Consider the following 19,056-nt stretch of genomic DNA (forward strand, 5'->3'; position numbering starts at 1 on the left):
ACAGCGAGCGCGGGGGGCCGGCGGGTGGAGCCGCGCAGGCCGGCTCACAGGATGTACTCGCAAAGCCTGCGGCGAGCATGCCGATGGCGTCGCACACGCGCTTTGCGATGTGGATCTCGTCCTTGAGGCCGTCCTTCAAAACCTGGGGTTGGGGCAAAGGCAGCAGCGGCGGTTGGCAGCGGTTGGGGCCGGTTTGTCAGCACCTGGGTGCTGTCGGCAGCGGCGATGGGCCCAGCCCTCAGGACGTCCAAGCAACGCGGGCGGGCGCGCCTTGCCCACGCGTCTCGGGGGCGAAGAAGGCTGCAAAGGTTGCAGCAGGTGGGTGCGGTGGGGCGGGCGCCGCCGGGCTCGGCGCAGGCCGGAATGCGGTGGGCGCGGCGCGCCGCACCTGCACAATGCCTGGCAGCGTGTCCTGGCCGACCAGAGCCGGCAGGTCTGGGTTGCCCGTGTCGTGCAGGAACTCGAAGGCGCGGCCGATGGTCCAGGCGGTGGTGTCGCGCACGTAGGGGTGGGGGTCCTTCATGGCCTGGGGGGTGGTGAGGAGTGAGCCGTCCGTGACGCCCAGGGGCATGGGGTGAGCGATCAGGCGCACGTGCAGCGCCGAAGAGGGGACGTGGCTTCTTGAGTGCTAGTGCATACGCAGTTGGCCCTCCAAACACAGTGTCACAGCAGCCTTGCGCGAGGATTGGCCATCCCTGACTCGTAAAATCATGCCTGTGGCATGCATGCAGGCACACGCATGTATCAACGCTCCCGCTTCCCACGAGGATGTGGTCAAAAAAACAAAAACACATGCACACACACACGCACAAGCGTGTGCCTACACGAGCGCGCACGCACAAGCGCCGACGCACGCACGCACACACACATATGGTTGTCCACCCACCTGCAACAAGAACGGCATAGCCTGCTGCACCAGCTGCACAAGCCCCACTGCGGACGGCCCCTCCATGATGGAGCCAAACGCAAACGTCGACGCCTCCCGCCAGCGCCAGTCCTCGGGGCTGCCCGACTTGGCAATGTTTGTCGTCACAAACGGCATGACCTGCGGAGCAGGGAGACGAGGGGGACGTAAAAGAGCCGCAGCAGCCTTGGTTGTGTAGCCTGGTCGGGGGGAGGCCGGTGTGACGACGCGATGCCGCGCGCCGCATCCAACGGCAAAGCACGCGCGTCCCCGTCCCTCTGCGAGCCCTGCTGCCGCCGCCGCTGCGGGCGCCGTCGCGCGCGTGCTAGTGCGGCCGCGCACCACTGAAACGACGTCGTTGCCGGCGACGCGCGCGACGAGGCCGAGGCACGTGCCCGCGCTCATTGCCAGGTTCCAGGTGCTCTCGTCCTGCTCCTGGCCCTCCTCCTGCTTGACCAGCTGCTCCAGCAGCACCGGCACCAGGTGGGGCGTCACCGCCTTGATGAAGTTGTGGTTGGTCTGTGTGTGTGTGTGTGTGTGTGTGTGTATGTGTGTGTGTATGTGTGTGTGTGTGTGTGTATGTGTGTGTGTGTTTGTGTGTGTGTAAAGGGGGGGTGAGGCAAGGTGATGCGCAGGGCAAAGAACACGCATTGAAGGTTGACACGGGCATAACAAGTCTCAAAAGTGGGGTGAGCTCACGCTGAAAAAGCATGCACTCCCTCTGCAGCCACGCAGCCTCCCGCTCGCCACGCTTAGCACTTCGCCCTCGCCTCGCGCCCCCGCATTGGCTGAGCTTTCCCTCCCCTTTTGCCGAGTGTCCACCACACATACGCGCACCTCCTCTGCGGCTTCGCCCTCCTCCTCCAGCTCCAGCTCGTAGTCGCAGAGCGTGGACCAAAACTCCACCGCCTGCAGCGCTACGTCCTCCTCGTCCTCCTTGATGGCCTTGACGCTCAAGTTGAAGACCTCCTGTGGGGGGGTGGGGGTGCGTGCAGGGCCACCGCAGGGGGAGGCGCAGGGCCGGGCCAAGGCGTGAGCGAAGCGGGGCGGGCAGGCGTCGGCCCGCCCGATGGGACCGACCTGCAGCGCTCGTTGTGCCAGCGCCGTCGGGCGGCATCTGGTCGCAATTAGGGTGTCAACCCGCAGACCCGGCCGCCCCACCTGGATGCAGCGCCCCATCTCCTCAACACACACATACACACACACACACACACACACACACACACACACACACACACACGCGCGCGCGGGCGCGCACGCGTGCAAGGCTCCTACGGCGCCGCACCTGCATGTAGGGCGGCAGCCTGGCGTAGTAGTTTGCGGCAATCTCGTGGAGGCACGCGAAGGACTGCACTCGGATGCGCACGTCACTGGCCACGGTGCCCTGGCACACGACCTGCAGGGTTTGGAGCGCAGGACGGGAAGGGTGGGGCAGCGGCGCAGCGGTGCAACGGCGCAGGGGGGGGGGGAGGTGTGGCGAGCGGCGCGCTGCTCAGCTGGACAAGTGCATGCGCCGACCACGGCAGCAAGCTAATCGGCGCAGACCCAACCACGCAACAAGCGCCCCGCACACATGGCCGTTCCTCCCAACAGGCTGCCCGCCCAGACCCACACCGGCTTGCTGGCCCGGCGTTGGCAGCAAGCGCAATCATTGCCGCAGGTCGCCGCGTCTGCGCACCTGCATGATGTAGTTGCGCTCGCTCTCATTGCCAAAGTTGTGGTCCGCAAACTCGATCGCGTTCTGCAGCGCCGTGACCGCCGCCAGCCGCGTGTCCGCGCTCGGCTCCTCTGGCCGCATGCCCGACACGACCGCCGTGAGCACCATGTTGATCTGCTCGGGGCTGAGCACGTCGTCCTTCAGCGACCCCATCTCCTCGCAGATGTACCCGAGCGCCTGCAGCGTCGCCTGCCGCACGCCGTGGCTCGGCGGCGACGCGCTCATGTTGGCGAGCAGCGCGGGGATGAGGTCCGGCCAGTCGCGCCGCGGCAGCTCGATTGCGGCGACCTTTGCAAGGGCGAGGGCCACGGTGCCCCGGACCTCCTGAGGCTCCATAGACAGCGCCTGCAGCAGCGCGCCGCGGATGCTGGCGCGCAGCGAGGCCTCGACCGTCTCCCAGCGCGACACGAGCGCGGCCTTGCGGGCGTCGTCCTTCGCGTCGAGGTTGTTTTTGAGGACGATGCCGGCGAGCCGCCGGCTCTCCGGCGGCTTCTCGGCGTTGGCCAGCTCATAGGCGAGGCTGCCCAGAAACCCCGAGTAGTTCTGCTCCTGAAAGTACTGGATCTGCTGCTCGGCCTGGCCGCGCACGCCGGGGTCCGGGTCCTGCGCGTGCAGGAGCAGCCGCGTGACCTCGATGGGCTGCGCCGGCGCCGCCATGGTCGCGAGGGTGGCCGGCCGGCCGTGTGCCGCGGCGCCGCCGCCGCCGGCTGTTTCAGGTGCTGTCGGGGCCGCCGCTGCTGGCCGCAAAGACGAGGCCGCAAGCGCCGGCGGGGCGCCTTGCTGGCTGTGCGATGCCCTGCCGCGCCGGGCAAGCCCGCCGCAAAACGCGGCTGCCGTTGATCCGCCGCAGCACACGAGCTGCGGGAGCCGTACGCCTTATGCGGGCGCGGCTGCGAGGACAAAGGCATGCATGCGAGGTCAAGTTTTATGGCGGAGACCCTTGCGTGAACGGGACCCTGAGGGCCGCTCATGTGATCAAGTGTGCTCAGGGAGCGCATGCTGACGCACCACGCACTTGCTGCGCCGTGGCGGTCGCCGGACTACAGGCCTTTCAACAGCGCGCTTCAAGCTCGCACAGTAAATCTATAGTGTACACAGGTACTGGATGCCGTCCCAGGCAGGTTCGAGATGGCAACTGGCACGCAAGAGCTGCCGTCCCCGACAGGCCCCATCAGCGCAGCATGCCAACAGCATGCGTTGCAACACTCCAGGTGCGTCTTTCATGATGACCCTGCAGCCTAGGGCCCAGCAACGGCGCCGAGCCGGTGCCCGCCAATGCCATGATCGGACCAGCTGTGAGGCCACGCTTTCAACCACACACACGCACTCACCTCTCATATAGTATTCATTCAAGAGCTGCAAGCCGGTATATCGATCAGCTCCTCCAGATCACCTCAGATCAGCCGTTCTGCCCTCAGTGTCTTTAAGAAAAAGCGCGGCAGTGCCTGATTCTTCGTTCAGTGTCAACCTACAAACAATTAGTGTGTGACCGAGGTCCAAAATACAATCCAGCAACCTGCTAAGCACAGGCACTCACTCGCCCCATCTAGCAGCGCAGCAACCTGTACCGTAGTTGCCAGTGATCAATATGCAGGTAATTATTCGTACGAATATTTGCAGCCCCATAGCTGCTGCGCAGCGAGTCGCCTTTGCGCTCACGCCGCACCGCTTGCATTGAACGCTGCCAGCCAGCAGGACTTCGCGCTTGCTGAGGCTGACCAGTGTATGAATCTTTCTATCTTCTGATATGCAGCACCCGGCCTTGGAGGCCCTCTTCAGGCTGTCGGGTATGCAGCCACCCGACACAGCCGACGACCACAACAGCATTGCCGCCGCGTCCGAGGAGGCCGAGCGCCGCGTGCGCGCCAAGCTGGCTGCGCCGCAGCAGCTGCAGAAGGAAGTGGCGGAGCTGCGGCGGCGCGAGGCGGCGCTGCAGATCCAGCTGGCAAACGCGACGCTCGAAAACGTCGAGCTGCGGCGCGAGGTCGCGAGCGGCTGGCAGCTCGCGGAGCCAATCGTGCAGCAGGCGCGTCCAGCGCCACATGGGGCGGGAACAGGCCCATGACGTGCGCCTGCCCGGCCGCAGGACGTGCGGTGCACCGTTGAATGCAGGCCGCCCGGCTGCCCGCGCAGCATGAAGCGTCCTGCTCGTCTTGCAGCCGCGTGCCCGTGGTCCCAACAGGGCAGCCACCGCAACCCGCTCCCCCGCTGCCCCACGCCCCCTCCCTCCTCAGGTGCGGCAGCTGGTACTAGACCCGGCCGTGCAGCGCGAGTTCGAGCGGCTGCGGTCCGACCTGCAGGAGAGCGGCGTCCACGTGCAGGCGCTCAAGGAGCAGCTCAACGGCGTGCAGTACACGCAGGTTGGCGTGCGGGTGTGCGCCGTGTGCTCGCCGCCCCTCCGAGCGCATCGACGGCAGGAAGCGCCTGCTGCCTGCTGGCCCTGTCATACTGGAAATGCTGTCAGATCCTTCCTACGCATCACATGCACACATGCACGGGAATACACGCACACACAGACACGGATACTCACAAACACACACTTACACGCACACACATACACCACACACACGCACGCTCACGCACACATGCTTGTACACGCTCATGCACACCTGCCGCCTCACAGGACTCCAAGATGGGCCAGAAGCTCGTGGGCAAGTGCCAGCAGCTCCTCAAGGAGAACCAGGAGCTCGGCCGCGAGCTGGCAGAGTCGCGGTCGGACGCCACCGCGCGGCAGCTCGCGGTGGCGCGCGGCTTTGCGGCAGACCTACAGGCGGCGCTGCACGAGATGCGGGACGCGGCAGTGCTGCTGGAGGAGGAGCAGGTGGGCTGGGGCGGCGGGAGGGAGGGGGTTTAGGGCCTGGCGCGGCGGGCTGCGGGCGCTGGGCGGCGCTGATGAGAGGTGGCATGCGACCGCAAATCGCACATCGCACACGTGCTCTGCCGGCAAACAAATGTCGCCGAATGCGCATGTGAGTTTGAGCCCGCGGCTTCTATCACTGCTCAAACGCTTGGACCGTGGGCCCCATCTGCCGCAACGTCGCAAGTGCTGAGTATACGACCATTGTGATCCAGCAGCTGCCACCCCTCACATCCCTCTCAGGAGGACCTGCTCATGGCAGTGTTCCTGCAGAAGCGCCGCGCCGACGATCTGGAGGCGCAGCTGATGGCGCTGCAGGGCGGAGGTGTGCCGGGGCCCTCGGGCCAGCAGCAGCAGCAGCAGCCCGGGGGCGGTGGCGGAGGCGGAGGCGGGCGCGGGTTCCAGGGCGGCGGCGGCGGCGGTGGCGGCGGCGGCGGGGGCGGCATGCAGGGGCTGCCAGGCCCGCCAGGGCCGGGGATGCTGCCTCCAGGCATGGCACCTGGGCTACCTCCCGGCTTCAACGTGCAGCAGCATCCGCAGCAGCCCCCAGGCGGCCCACCACACCTGATGCATGGGCCGCTCGCTCCGATGGCCCCGCCGCACATGCAGCCGGGGCCACCAGGAGGGGGGCCCGGGCCTGGCGGGATGATGGGGCCCGGGGAGCGCGGGATGAAGCGGCCTCGGTAACAAGATCGTGTGCGGCTTCCACTAGCCCGTCCTTGGGGGCTGTGCAAAGCAAGCAGAGGGCCGAGGTAAACCCGCCTTCTGGTCAAACGAGGCCCGCTGCTTTCGCAGCGCTGTAGCGGGCCGTCCCCAACGCAGATTTATGGACCGCAGCTCGACAAAATCGTGCATGCACCAAACCAGGTAATGAATGAGAGTCCAGCTGGGTAGCTTGCTGGGCCCGATGCTGACAGCACATGCGCACCCAGCTGGGCGGCCGGCAGGACTTGCATGTCATTTGTAGAGTGGGGAGACGCCTGAGTTCAGGTGCAACCTCTTTCCTGTCTTCTGAGTGCGTGGAGAGCACCAAGGCACGCCTTGTCGCATGCAATCTCGCATCTACACAATGGCAACTCCGGGATCGAGACGCTGCTATGTCGTTGTCAACCCCACGAGTAGGCATCTATCGCGCTTGACACGTGTCAGTTTGTACACAATTGTTTCCTGATTGAAGCTGTAGGTGCATGTGGCGCCAGCTTCACTGATTGCTGATAGTGCCCTGCAGGTGGTGGCGGCAGCGGCGAAGCACGCTGGCGGCGCGTAGAGGACACATTCCGTCAGGGCTGCGAGGCTGCCGGCTTCTCGATCGATGTGGCGCGCACGCAGCGACCCGGTGACGCAGCAAGGCTAACGAGGGAGGCCCTCATGGAGGGCGCGGCAGTGGTGGTGTCGGCGGGCGGAGACGGCCTGTTGAACGAGGTCAGGGCCAGTGGGCGTCCCAAACAATGATGCAGGACGTGTGTGTGGGTCCAGGCAGCCCCTATGGCAGTGCATTTTGCAATGCGTGCGCCTGCACGCGCCAGCCACGAGGCAACTGAGGAAAACGCTTCCTGGTGCCTTGCAGTACACCCTGTGTCCTGCCTAGGGCAGCTTGGGGGCTCACCCCCCCCCCTCACGTCAGAACCCGCCCCGCCACCCCGGCCCCATCCGCGAAAGGTTGTCACCGGCTTCATGGAGCACTCTGCCGCGGCCGCAGCGTCGCCGGCGGCGGCGGCCGACGGTGCTCGCCTGGCCATCCTGCCGCTGGGGACCGGCAACGATTTCTGCCGGAGCCACGGCTGGTGGGACCCTCTGAATATTAGTGCTTCGTGCTGCTACAAAATACATCCCATGTGTTTTCAAGTGCTGAACTTGCGTTGTCCAGGTCATTGCAACAAAGGCAGCAAAGGTTGACTGGAATGCCATTGTCCTGGTGGCATCCTTGCCGCCTAGGCCACGAATTCCAACCTGCTGTCCCCGTCCCAGGAAGAGCGAAGACGCAGCAGCGGCCGCGCAGCGCGTGACGGGCGGAACAACAGAGCCCCTGGATGTCGGTTGCCTGCGGCTGGCGGCGCCCGAAGAGGCAGCAGGCTGGGACCCTGAAACCTCCAGCTGGCAGCTCGGATGCGCGCCCGCGCCAGCCACCGTGCAGCCGGCGGCGGGTTGCGGCGGCCGGCCGCGCTACTTCTGCAACGTGGCAAGCTGCGGCGCCGGGGCGTCAGCGGCACGGCGGGTGCAGGCCCTCAAAGGGTGGCCATTCGGTGGGTGAACGGGCCGGGTGTTTTTGTCTTGCACCTGGCTGGCTCCTGACTGGGCCATCACCCCCATCCGTGGCGGCCAACACCGTCTCCCTCATCATCAACCCCACCGAATTGCAACAGCGTATGAGCTCGCTGCCTTGTCAGCCCTGCTAGCGTGGCGGCCGCCCTGCGGCTGGGAGTGCAGTGTGGATGGGGAACCCTGGCGCCCGGTGGCCAACCCCTCCGTGCTCGCTGTCGGCAACGGCAGGTTCTGGTAAGGGGCCGGCGGCCGCAATTCAGGTGGTGGGGTGACGGCAGGAGCTTGCGGGCCTTGCCTAAATCAGGGTCTAGGGGGCAGGAGGCGCGGGCGTGCGCAACCAGCACTGGAGGGAGGGCCTCGAGAGGCAGCGCGTTGAGCTTTGCGAGGCCGCGTGAGCAGCTGCCGGGCACCTGGATTTGGAGCATGCCGCCCGGTTGTGCGCCACGCAGCCAACAGCAGCACCTGCCCCGCGCCGCGTCACAGTCCGGCGCCCGCCACGCCTGCCCGCCGTCCTGGCTGCCCGCCACAGGGGTGGCGGCCTCTGCATCTGTCCGGGCGCGGCCACCTGTAGCGGCGCGCTGGAGTGTACGATTGTCGAGGGCTACGGGGTATGGGGTTTTCTGAGCAAAGGTGGGTGGTCCCCACCGCCAGCACCTGCCGCTTGGTAGATGCTCGATGTCGACCGATGGGGCGTGGCTCCTTCGGCAGCGCACGCTGCTTGCAGCGGCCCCGTGACAAACAATCAATGTACTGCATGGGGCCGTGCAAGGGCCTTGAGTCACATTGATTGTTGCCAGCGGCCTGCCCGTGCGTCGCAGTCCTGGACGCGCAACCCGTTTCTTGCCCTGGTTTTTCCAACCGGTCGCAGGTCACCTGCTGCGCTCTGGGAGGTTTCTGGGGCTCAGGGGGGTGACGACCTGCACCGCACGCAGCCACCTGGCCGTGCGGCCGGCCGCGCAGCTGGCGGCCGCCCCGGGCGCTGCGCAAGGGGTGGGGGCGGCGGGAATGGCGGCCTTGCTGCCCTGGGAGGTTGATGGGGAAGCTGCTGGCGAGGGCGCAGCTGTTATCAGCTTCATGCCGGGGGCCATTCGCCTGTGCATCTGACAAGGCCAGAGCCGCTACCCTGAGCTGCAGCGCAACGTCGAATTTCATTTTATTACACAGCGTGCCTTCCTCGCCACTCACAAAGCACGCCGCACTTTTCAGACCGGACAGATTGTGAACTGGCACTTGCGGGGTGACTGGTACACGCCGAACCCTGAGACCTGAAGCACATTGGTTGCGATTCATTAAGGCTGCAGCGTGAGGGCGCTCGTGGAACCCAAGACGTTTGGGGGAGGGGGGGTCGACAGCCCCCCAACACCTGCGTCACAACGAAGGAGCCAAGGCGCCCCCAGATCGGGTCACATGAGACAGGTGCCATTGGAAATCAGGCTGAGCAAGGCGAAATGGGATGACGGTGCTGTCCAAAAGAGAGAGCTGCAGGGCGTACAGCCGCGAGAGCAGGGCAAGTGATACGTTGGGCTCACGCCAAAGGCCGCCGCAGGAGGGGGCATGTACAAGGGGCGCAATGCCTAAATAAGAGATGATAGTTCCTCCCGCACACGCCTGCATCAGTGACAAAGGTCGGGCCCCGAAAAACGACGCGCGCATGGGAAACCAACACGTGCAAAACACACGAGCCCACCCATTACGGCGCGGTGCGACGGGCCTGCGACATGCAATTGCTGAGCTGCGAAGATGGAAAGCGCATTCGTATGCATGGGAATCGCCGCGAGGCGCCAGGGGTTCAAGAAAGAGTGTCCAACTTGGGACGCCGCGGCGGCCTCGTCCCCAAATTCCACTGCCGTGGGGCCCGCTTGATAAGGAGCAGCCTGCAACAGCAACGGGCCGTTGTTGCGGGCCGCGCTGCTCATTAGTTGACCAAACCTGATCACAATGATTGTGGTGCTGGCGCAGGGCCCATAAACGTGTGGTGGCAGTTCAGTGGCCATGGCCGCTGGTTTCACCAACAGGGGCGATTGCATGGTTGCATGGTGGACAGCATGTGAGGCTGCGGGTGACCCAAGCGTGTGGCGGGATAACGGCGCGAAGCCGCCCGCCTGTACCCCTGCGCGCACGCAGGGCACCAGCGCATTTGCCGCTGGATGCGGGTGCTTGAGACGCTCGGGGAGGTGGGCGCAAGCCATCAGGCCATCAGTGGGGGTTTGTACTACAGTACAGTCCACCTCGGATGCCGCAGCGCCGCTGATGCGGGTGCGAATCAGCAGAGCCCCTTCCCGGGCCAAAACGGCAGGGGTCCGCGCCGGCGCCGCTCGGCGCTCAAACAGCGGGCAGCTGCCGGCGAGCGTCGTCAACCAGCGCCCCGACACAGGGGTGCATTCGGAGGACCAACTCGATTGCATGCTGGCACAGCGGGCACAGGTCCCTAACGCGAACGTCCGCCGCGCACGGGCGGCAGGCGCAGGCGTGTGCGCTCGAGGTGTGAACATAGGCCGCTGCGACAGCGACGCCGGCGGCCACCGGCGAGGGCGCCGGCTGCTGCGGGACCCGGCGCGGAAGCGGCGCCGCGGCCGCCGCTGCGGCCTGCACGTCATCGTGGCTGCACACGCTGCTGTTGCTGCTGCTGCCCGTCCGTTCGCACGTGCTGCCGGAGCTCACGCGCGGCCGCCCCAGCGGCCGCGCGTGCGGGGTCTCGGGCAGCGGGAGGACCGGGGACGCGCGCCGCTGGGCGTCGCCGCTGCGGCCGTCAGCCTCCCCCTGCTCGTGGGCAAGAGTGCCCTGCGACGCCGCGTCCTGCGGCTGCTGCTTTGGGGGCTTGTGCGCCGCCGCCGCTGCAGCAGTAGCTCCGGACCACTTGCCGGCGCCGGCACCAGCGCCAGGGCCGGCCAGGGCTGCGCGTTCCATCTCAAGCCAATGTCGCAGCCGCGAGTGGCTCTCGTGCGGCCGCGCGGCCTCTTGGTACGCTGCCCCTGCAGCCACACGGTCCAACCGGGACGCCCGCTCTCCCTGCAACCCGGCGCCGCCCCAGCCGGCGCTCGGCGCCGCAGCCTGGCTCGCCGCGGTCGGGTGTGGCCGGCGCGGCGCAAGCGGCGCCGCGAGCGGCGAAGACGGCTGGGACTGGCAGCGGCGGCGCTGCGCCTGCTGCTGGAAGGGGTTGCGGGCGACGCGCTCCTGCTCCAGGTTGATGAGGCGCTCCAGGAGCTGCACCCTGCTGCTCACGTGGCTCTTGCGCTGCTGCTCCTGCTGGTACAGCTGCTCCTGCTGCTGCTGGTGCAGCTGCTCCTGCTGCTGCTGGTGCTCTTGTTGGTTTTGATGCTCTTGGTGGTGATGGTGGTGCTGCTGCTGTTGCTGCTGTTGTTGCTGCCACTGCTGCTGCTGCTGCCGCTGCTGCTGCTGCTGCTGCAGCTTTTGCTGCTCTTCCTGCAAGACCGCCGGCGCGTTCGGCGCCACAGTTGCCCCAGGCGGCCCTGGAGCGCCGTCACGCGTCGTCCATGCGTGTGAACGGCCCTGCGGGGCCGGCGAGGGCGGCGCCCGCGGCGGCAGCGGCGACGGGCGCAGTTGGCCGTCGTGACGGTGTTTCTCGCTTGTGGGGGCTTTCGCTCTGCGGATGAGCCTGCCCGCCTGCCTGCCGTCTGCAACAGCCACCATCGCCAGCCGCCTCAATCGCAGCAGCCGCTGCGCTGCGGCATCAACTGGCGCCCCCAGCAGCTGCTCGTTGCAGGACGGGGACGGCAGGGGCGCGCCGCCTTCGGGCGCGGGCTGCCATGTGCCGCTGAAGGAGTGGCTGCGCCTGTGAGAGGCGGGGCGGCGCGCGAAAGCGACGCCTTCCATGCCTGGCCTGCACGCGCGTGGCAGGGAAGCGGCGCTCGGAAGTTGGACAACGGCAGCGGCTGATGCGCATGCGGGCGCACCCGGCCTGAGCTGGACGCATATCTGGGAGCGCTGCCGGATATTGCCACCTGAGTATCAACTAGGGCCACCATGGGCGCGGCGCATGGAGCGGGCCCCAGGTGCGCGAATGACCCATCACAGCACTGCCTCTAATGGGCAGCCTCGCCGAGCAGGCCTGTCGAGCCTCGCAGCCGACCCCATAAGCCACATGGATCCGCACCTTGTACTTGCGCGGCTACGCTATCCCGCGATTACGATGCGGGGGTGGCTGGCCAGCCCTTGTTGCGGGGTCAAGGTCGGCAGGGGAGGGCCTGAGATCCACGGATGAAGATATGAGATAAGGATTAAAAATAGCTCATCGAACGGGGCAGATGCGCTGGGGTGGGCGCGCAGCGTCGAGTGTGCCGAACCAAATGGTGCGAGAGGCACTCGGGAAGTGAACAGCAGCAACACACGTTGCGGTACCGTACAAGCGACGCGAATTATCATCGCAAGCAAAGCGAGGCCGCAATGATGAGGGAGGAAGAGCGTCGTGAACAGCGCCATTGGATGGCGCTTTTGAGCTTCTGGTCGGCGTTCACGCCGCCCTTGCGCCACGGCAAGGGCATGCTTCCCCAGGCAAACTGGAGCAGAACGGAAGCTTTATTCCAGCAGCATCAGGCCCACTGTGGGCGGCCGCACGTGGCCTGAAAGCGATGTGTAAACCCCAGTGGGTGACAGAGCGGTGGCTGGTGGTGACAATTCGTAGATCGGGTGGCTGGTGCGGTTCAAGCTCGCGAGAGCAGGGCGTGATGCGGATGCGTTTATGCTGCGTAGTCGCAGGGGTGGCGGCCCTGGCGGCGGAGCCTGCCTGCATTTCGCCCTGCAAAGCTGGACTTCGCATGGCGGTCATTTCAGCAGCGGCTCTCGGCACATTCAAGACCGCAGCGCGCGGCTCACAACGGCCGCTGGCAGCACCAGGAACAAGCTAGCCGACGCGGTGCTCCTGCGGCAACAACATGCACGGGACCAGCCAAAACGGGGTTGCAAGCAGGTTTAGGTGAGCGTGGGTGAGTCACAGAAGCACAGGCACCACATAAGGCGATGATAAAAACGCCGGCAATGTTAGCGCTCACAATGCAGCAACTCATATGTGGGAACCGTTCGCGCCCTTATCCTAGTAACAATGGCGTGCTGCTCCTGTTCCCTCACCCTGAAAGGCCGATGCCCCATGCCAGCAATGCCCGCAAGCCGATGACGGCGGCGGCTGCAGAGACTCCTGCTGCTAGCGCGGCTCCAGCCACCAAGGCGACCACCACGAGGGGCAGCAATCCATGAGGAGCCCCCATTTTGGTGGGGTGTGGCGCTTGTGGAGCGCCTTGGGCGCCTTCGCTTGCTGTTGTTGGGGTGCAAGAGAAGGTGGAAAAGCGCACTGCTGGTGTGTTCTGACTCACTTTTGGGAGTTGATTTGAGTTATGCTGCTGAATCAATTTACGTACGGTATAGGTCCTCCACTACGGTTGACCTGTTGATTGCCCCGAGACCGCTGTCTCGTAGATTACGAAGAGGATGTAAATCTCGTGTCAACGTGCGAGAAACGTGCATGTCGTGTCGTGGCGACTGCGGTGAAATCAATTCTAAATGAGGAGCACGGGCGAGTGGGGCTGTTCGCGGGGATGGGGGTTGGGGTCCACGGACCTCTTCAGACTTCAGTGCCGGGGGCTGGGCCCAGCCCAGCCCAAACATTGCGATGATGGCCATGCCTTTGGCAGACTGAACCCTGAACCCCCCCCCCCTGTGCATTGGTGCACAGTCCACGAGCATGCTGGTCTGCTGTCCATGGGACGCTGGTGCCGGTCCAGTGGAACGGGGAGGTGAATCCCCATTAGGAAAAAGGTCTCGAGTCGGTCCCTTGAAGGGCATTTAAGGCTGTGACCACCAGTCCCCACAGCCACCTGCCGGGCAGCTACCCCACCTCCAGTGTGGTATGTCCCGGCAGGCACCCACTTATATGGCCCCAGGGCTTCGCCCAGGGCCCTACCTCCAGGCTCCAGCCGTTACACTCGTCCCCCCTCAATTGCCCAAGGCTTTAGACAGCAACTGGGCATCCTTGATGCTGGGCACCCGCGGTCACCCGAGCACCCACCCCTGCAGGCCCCCAACGCCACGCCGGCCGCACCCTGCTGCCTACAGGCCCGCCTGCCCGCTCCTCCCTGCACCATCAGCAGTCGGCGAAGACGCGTTACCGAGTCCGCTGCTTCCGGCGGGCCGGAATGAAATCGTCCTCCTCCTCCTCCTCATCATCATCGTCTTCCTCCTCCTCGTCCACCTCCACGACCCCCTCTTCCTCCTCGTTCCCATCCTGCTGTGCCTCGTCACTGCCCTCCACGTCCGCCCGCGCCCGCCCCCAGCCCCGCTGTGCTTGCTGCCGCCCCTGCAGCAGCTGCTTGGGCTCCGAAGCCCGCATCTGCCGCTGCTGCCGCTGCTGCTGCCCTTGCTGCTGCTTGCCACCCGGCTCTGTGGCGGCCCCGCCGCTGCTGGGCCCCGCCGCCGCCTCGGCCGTCGCCTGCGCCACGGAGCGCATGGATGGCTTCACGAGCACCAGCCTGCAGGGCAATACGAGAGGCCGCAGGACGAGACGGGCTTAACTTTGTACTGGCAGCGTGTGCGAAATTGTATTGCCTAGAGACAGATGCCCACCCAGGGGGTTCAGAGGAGAGGGTGGGGGATGTTGCCAAGCTGTGATTGCGATGCCAACAGGACGTCCCTCAAGAATGATGCTCGTTTTCAGCCGGGGGCAGCTGCTGGGCAAGGGGCCGCCAGGACCGCATGAGCATGGGCGCATGTCCTGATGTTGGCTGGCTGTGCGCGGCCCAACTCGGGAGCGGCGCTCACTTCCTGCGACCACCCGCGTCCACGAACGACGCCCCGGCTGCCGTCGGGGACAGATAGCAGTTTGTGGAGTCTGCGGGGCCCAAAGGGGTTGGGTGCATAGGGGTTAAGGGTTGATGGCTGCAGCGAAGGAATGCACAGCAGCAGCTTAAATCAACCAGGGTTGAATAAATATAGGCTTGTCTCGTGGCAATGCTGAGGGTTGACGGCAGGCACGTGCGAGAGCGCGGGTTCCCAGGAGATCGTGAACAGGTGCGCCTCTACAGAATCATGTTGGTGCTCACAAGCTGTGAATCCAAACTCGAGCGACAAGTAGCCCTGCGATTGAGGCAATCAGGCGAGGGGCATCGGGCAGCCAGTGCTACGTCTAGAGGGCCATCCAGGGGCAGGGGCTGGATGGGCCGCCTCAACCCTTGCCGCTGCCTGCTGGTGGATCCCCGCGCCGGCCAAGCAGCCCCGCTGCACACAGCCGAAGTCAACCAGCGCCCCCCGCCTGCCTGTAGCCCACCCGTCCAGACACCCCAGTCCGTCGCAGGGCGTGAGGCGCAACCGGTTCCCAGCCCCTGCAGGGACTCTACGCCGTGGCGCCCCACTCTCAGCCCCTGCGGGGCTTGAGCCCAACCCAAGGGCAGGGCGGCCCACCTGCAGCATCAGGGCGCCGGCCAGCCACTCAGCCTCGTCCCGCGTCAGCCCCGCCGCCGCGGCGTGGTCCGCGCTCTTGTTCCTGCGCGTGGCAGCACACCGCCCCGCTCGCCGTTGGGAGCCGAGTCGCGCTTGCGCGCCGGGCGTGCCGGGGCTGCACAGGGCAGCGCGGCAGCACAAGCGCTGCAGCGATGCGTACGCTCGCGCGTGCGCGGTGGGTCGGATCGGGGGCTGTGTCGAGCGGGGTCAGGGGCGCGCCTGTTTTTGAAGGCGTCCACCAGCTGCGTGAGGGTGTGCTTCTTGCCGCTGCCGCGCTCCAGGCCCTGCGCAGGTGTGTGCAGGGGGCGGGCCGGGCGCGGCGCGGCGGATGTTGAGGCTTGTGCCAGCGCCACTGGCGGGGCAGGAGCAGACCCACATTGACCGCCAGCCTGCCGCATGCGCCTGCCTGCAGCCGCGACACAGGGTAAGCCTGGAATCAACACCCCCGGCCCACCGCCGCCACGCGTGTGGCCAAGCAGCGGCGGCGCACGGCGGCGCATACGTAAGGACTGCTCCAGCACCTGCAGTGTCTTGACCAGCGCCACGCCCTCGCGCGTCAAGTCCTGCCCCGGAGGCTCCCGCCCCGCCGCCTGGTGCCGCCCGGCGCCGCCCGCCGCCGCCTGCGGCCCGCCGCCCCCCGCCGCCTTGAGTGCACAGAGGTCGCAGGGCGTCGCGCAACGCGCCGGCGCCTGCGCCGCCACCAAACGCGGCCGTGGATCAAGCGTCAAGCGCAGGGATGCGCCCGTGGGGAGGGGTGTGTGGGGCTGGGGCAGCTGTGACCACAGCGCGCTGAGCGCAATGAAGGGTGTGCACCATCCCGCGTCCAGGGCTGGACGGAGCCCCGTGCGCTTGCGTGCGTGCCGCCCAAGCTCCACGCGCCCCCGCTATCCCAACTACCGAACGCCGGGGCCGCGGGCCGCCGCGCGGGCGCCCGGCGCACCCCCAAAGCCTACCTCCCCAAAGTGGCGCTGTATGGCGGCGCGGCGGCAGCCGGCCCAGCCCGAGGCGTACCGCGCGATCGCCGTCAGGCACGGCCGCCACGACGGCTCCACGCACACCACGGCCGCCTGCCGCAGGACGTCTGAAAACCTGGGGGAGGATGGTTTTGGTTTCGGCGTCGTCATCCGTCGGCGTTTGGGTCGCAGAGTTCAGGGATTAGTCGATGGTTGTTACCCAGTCGGTGAGACGGGTCGAGTTGGTGGGTGTTGATCTGCAAAGCACGGCGCATTGTGCCTCCAACGCGCATGGATGGGGGCGGGGGGCGCCGGGGCGGCGCCGTGCGCACGCCTGCCGCAGGGCTGCATCGTCGCTGTCGCTGGGCTATCGGGCAGCGCCATGGGGCCAGGGGCCGCAATCGCGGTGAGCAATCACGCTCGGCGCCGATCCAGTGGCGCGACAAAGGACGGCCAGGGGCCTTGAAGCATCGACGGCAGCAATGACCGTCAGTTTGGAATAATTGGCAAACAAACACGAGCTCAATCAGACGTCCCGCCCACCTGTAGCACAGCACGCACTTGGCGGGCAGCCCGTCGCGGCCGCAGCGGCCGCTCTCCTGATAGTAATTCTGGGGGTGTGGGGGGTGGGTGGGGGGCAGTGGTAGCATTAGGCGGCCAGGGAAGGTGGGCATGTGTGGGGGTGAGGAGGGGCAGGGGTCCGGTGAGGCGGCCAGGGAGGGTGGGCGTGCATTGAGGAGGGGCCCAGTGAGGCGGCCAGGGGAGGTCGGCACGCGTGTGTCGAGGCACAAAGAGAAGGCATATGGCTTTGTGGACTTGTTAGCAAACGGGCTGCTTTCAAGCCAGGTAGGATGGCTGCAGGCGCTGGGGCCGTCACAACCACAAGAGACACCCAACGAGGCAGAAACGGCGGGGTCCCTGTCAGAAGGCCGCCGCCTTGCTCGCAAGCCGACGGGCGCTCGTTTTGCAGCGTCCGCTTGTCAACCCGCTGTCCTGAGCAAGCGGACGCTGCGAAACGAGGTTCAGCAGCTGCTGCTCAGCCTGCAGGTCGTTCGACGCAGCTGGCGGCGGTCAAACCCTGGAGCCGCGGGCCTGGCGGTGTAGTGGCTGCGCTCGCGTATGCGCGGCGCACTGCCAATCGGCAGGCGGCTGAGCTGGGCCGCCCGACACGGGCAGCAGGAATGAGTTTCAGCCGGCTCGCCGAGGCGGCCAGGTGTGCCGCGCGCACCTCGATGCTCTTGGACAGAGTTGAATGAATGACGAAGCGCACGTCAGTCTGTGGCGGATTTGGTGGGGCGTGGGGCAGGTCTTAAGTCACCCCACTGATCCATGCCGCTCCGCCGCCACTGCCTTGTGTCGCGCTGCAGTGGGCTTCTGCCTATCAACAGGTGCCCGCGCGGATCGCGGCTGACGCAGCGGACGGCCCAGACTCTGAGCGCTGCCGAGGCTGCGGCGCACGGTTGTGCCAACCAGAAGAGCGGTAATGCATTCAAAAACTCACCTTGCTGATCCCCATCCCAAAAGCGATTGTGGCGCAGAGCACCTGCCCGAAAAGGAGGGCGGCGCGCGGTCACGGCGTGCGGCCGATGCATGCCCAAAGAGACTCAGAGCATCCGGCTGACGACCAACATGAAGATGAAAGGGGATAACCCCAGGAGGCGGGCCTCAGCGCCCTGCACTAGTTGGAACACATGCGTCCTGGCCTTGCCGCACTTAGGCCTTGATCGCAATCTGACTGGGCCCCGATCCGGCTGGTGCAATGCGGCAGCACCCAGAATGACACCCCCACTCGCCCAGCCCCAAGCCCTTCACAAGCACAACCTAACTCTCACACAAGCAGCATCACAACCAATATATACACCCGCACACGCAAGCACCTGCACGGTGCCTGCGCTCCAGGCCATGTGGGCCTCCTGGCGCGCCTCGGGCTCCATGTCTGCGTGGTAGTGCAAGGCAGCCAGGCCGGCCTCGCACAGCGCCGCCGCCAGCCGCTCCGTGTCCTTCCTGGAGAGCCGTTTGGTTGCGCGGGGGTGAGGGGGGGAGAGGGCCACGCGACTCGGAGAGCCGGGCTTTTGTTGCCTATCAGAGGGCTTCCCGGGGAGGGGCCAGAAATCTTGATGACTGCGGGATCCTCTGCTGTCGCACGTGTTTGGGGGGTGCGTGTGTCCTGAGAAGGAGCCGTCGGGCCGTTCCCTGCACGCACACACGCGCACGCGCATGCGCCGTTGGCGCGCGGACGTTCCCTGCACGCACACACGCGCACGCGCACGCGCATGCGCCGAGGCCGCGCAGCACCTCGCGAGGGCGTAGACGATGCCTGACTCCCCCTTTGGGTAGTGGGCGCGTATGTATGCCGCCACCTGGGCCGCGTGCTCCTCCGCCTTGTCACTCTTGTGGAGCACCTGGGGCGGCGGCGGAGGGGCGAGGCGGTGGTGGCGGTGGTGGTTTGGGGTGGGGTTCGGGGGCCATGCCTGGTTGGGGATTTCTCGCGCGTCGCTGGGCATGTGTGTGTATGTGCTGTGTGTGTGTGTGTGTGTGTGTGTGTGTGTGTGTGTGTGTGTGTGTGTTTTTGGGGGGGGGTTCCTCGGCTGCACGGAACACCCGTACTTGGCTTTGCGCCCTGGAGCACGCATATTCAAAGACCGCTTCCCTTCCGGACCCCCAGCATCTGCGCTTTATGCATGCCTGCGCACAGCTTGCCTCCACCCGCAAGCACACCTCACGCGACCACCGCGCGCCTGTGCCCAGACAAACATCGACAAGAGTTCCGCACCCAGCAGATCCCAAAGCACACACGTGCGCGTGCACATGCACACGCGCGCACGCGCGTGCGTGTGCGCGCGCATGCACGCGCACACATGCACACACACACACACACACACACACACACACACACACACACACACACACACACACA

At 66.2% G+C, this 19,056-nt stretch overlaps 4 protein-coding genes across 4 annotated transcripts; 1 reads left to right on the forward strand and 3 right to left on the reverse strand.

The window, feature by feature from the left end:
* Positions 1-238: 238 nt before the first annotated feature.
* Positions 239-3,278, reverse strand: MNEG_4229 (Importin subunit beta-1; the record flags this gene model as incomplete). Its single annotated transcript, XM_014047289.1, has 6 exons — positions 239-526; positions 887-1,045; positions 1,247-1,423; positions 1,742-1,873; positions 2,190-2,300; positions 2,583-3,278. The coding sequence occupies 6 exons, from the start codon at positions 3,276-3,278 to the stop codon at positions 239-241; spliced, it is 1,563 nt and encodes a 520-aa protein (XP_013902743.1).
* Positions 3,279-4,410: 1,132 nt separating this feature from the next.
* MNEG_4230 (putative Pre-mRNA-splicing regulator WTAP) lies at positions 4,411-6,281 on the forward strand (the record flags this gene model as incomplete). The annotated part of the gene is made up of 5 exons (XM_014047290.1): positions 4,411-4,605; positions 4,856-4,981; positions 5,245-5,442; positions 5,722-5,803; positions 6,274-6,281. The coding sequence occupies 5 exons, from the start codon at positions 4,411-4,413 to the stop codon at positions 6,279-6,281; spliced, it is 609 nt and encodes a 202-aa protein (XP_013902744.1).
* A 3,781-nt stretch (positions 6,282-10,062) lies between these two features.
* Positions 10,063-11,574, reverse strand: MNEG_4231 (hypothetical protein; the record flags this gene model as incomplete). The annotated part of the gene is made up of 1 exon (XM_014047291.1): positions 10,063-11,574. One exon carries the CDS (start codon positions 11,572-11,574, stop codon positions 10,063-10,065), a length of 1,512 nt encoding a protein of 503 aa, XP_013902745.1.
* Positions 11,575-13,855: 2,281 nt separating this feature from the next.
* MNEG_4232 (ATP-dependent DNA helicase Q1) lies at positions 13,856-18,643 on the reverse strand (the record flags this gene model as incomplete). The annotated part of the gene is made up of 12 exons (XM_014047292.1): positions 13,856-14,219; positions 14,509-14,578; positions 14,790-14,823; positions 15,148-15,222; positions 15,426-15,470; positions 15,708-15,830; positions 16,140-16,275; positions 16,683-16,750; positions 17,368-17,415; positions 17,641-17,682; positions 18,017-18,143; positions 18,435-18,643. 12 exons carry the CDS (start codon positions 18,641-18,643, stop codon positions 13,856-13,858), a joined length of 1,341 nt encoding a protein of 446 aa, XP_013902746.1.
* Positions 18,644-19,056: the final 413 nt, after the last annotated feature.

Source organism: Monoraphidium neglectum, assembly GCF_000611645.1.
Source record: "Monoraphidium neglectum strain SAG 48.87 unplaced genomic scaffold scaffold00576, whole genome shotgun sequence".
NCBI lineage: Eukaryota > Viridiplantae > Chlorophyta > Chlorophyceae > Sphaeropleales > Selenastraceae > Monoraphidium > Monoraphidium neglectum.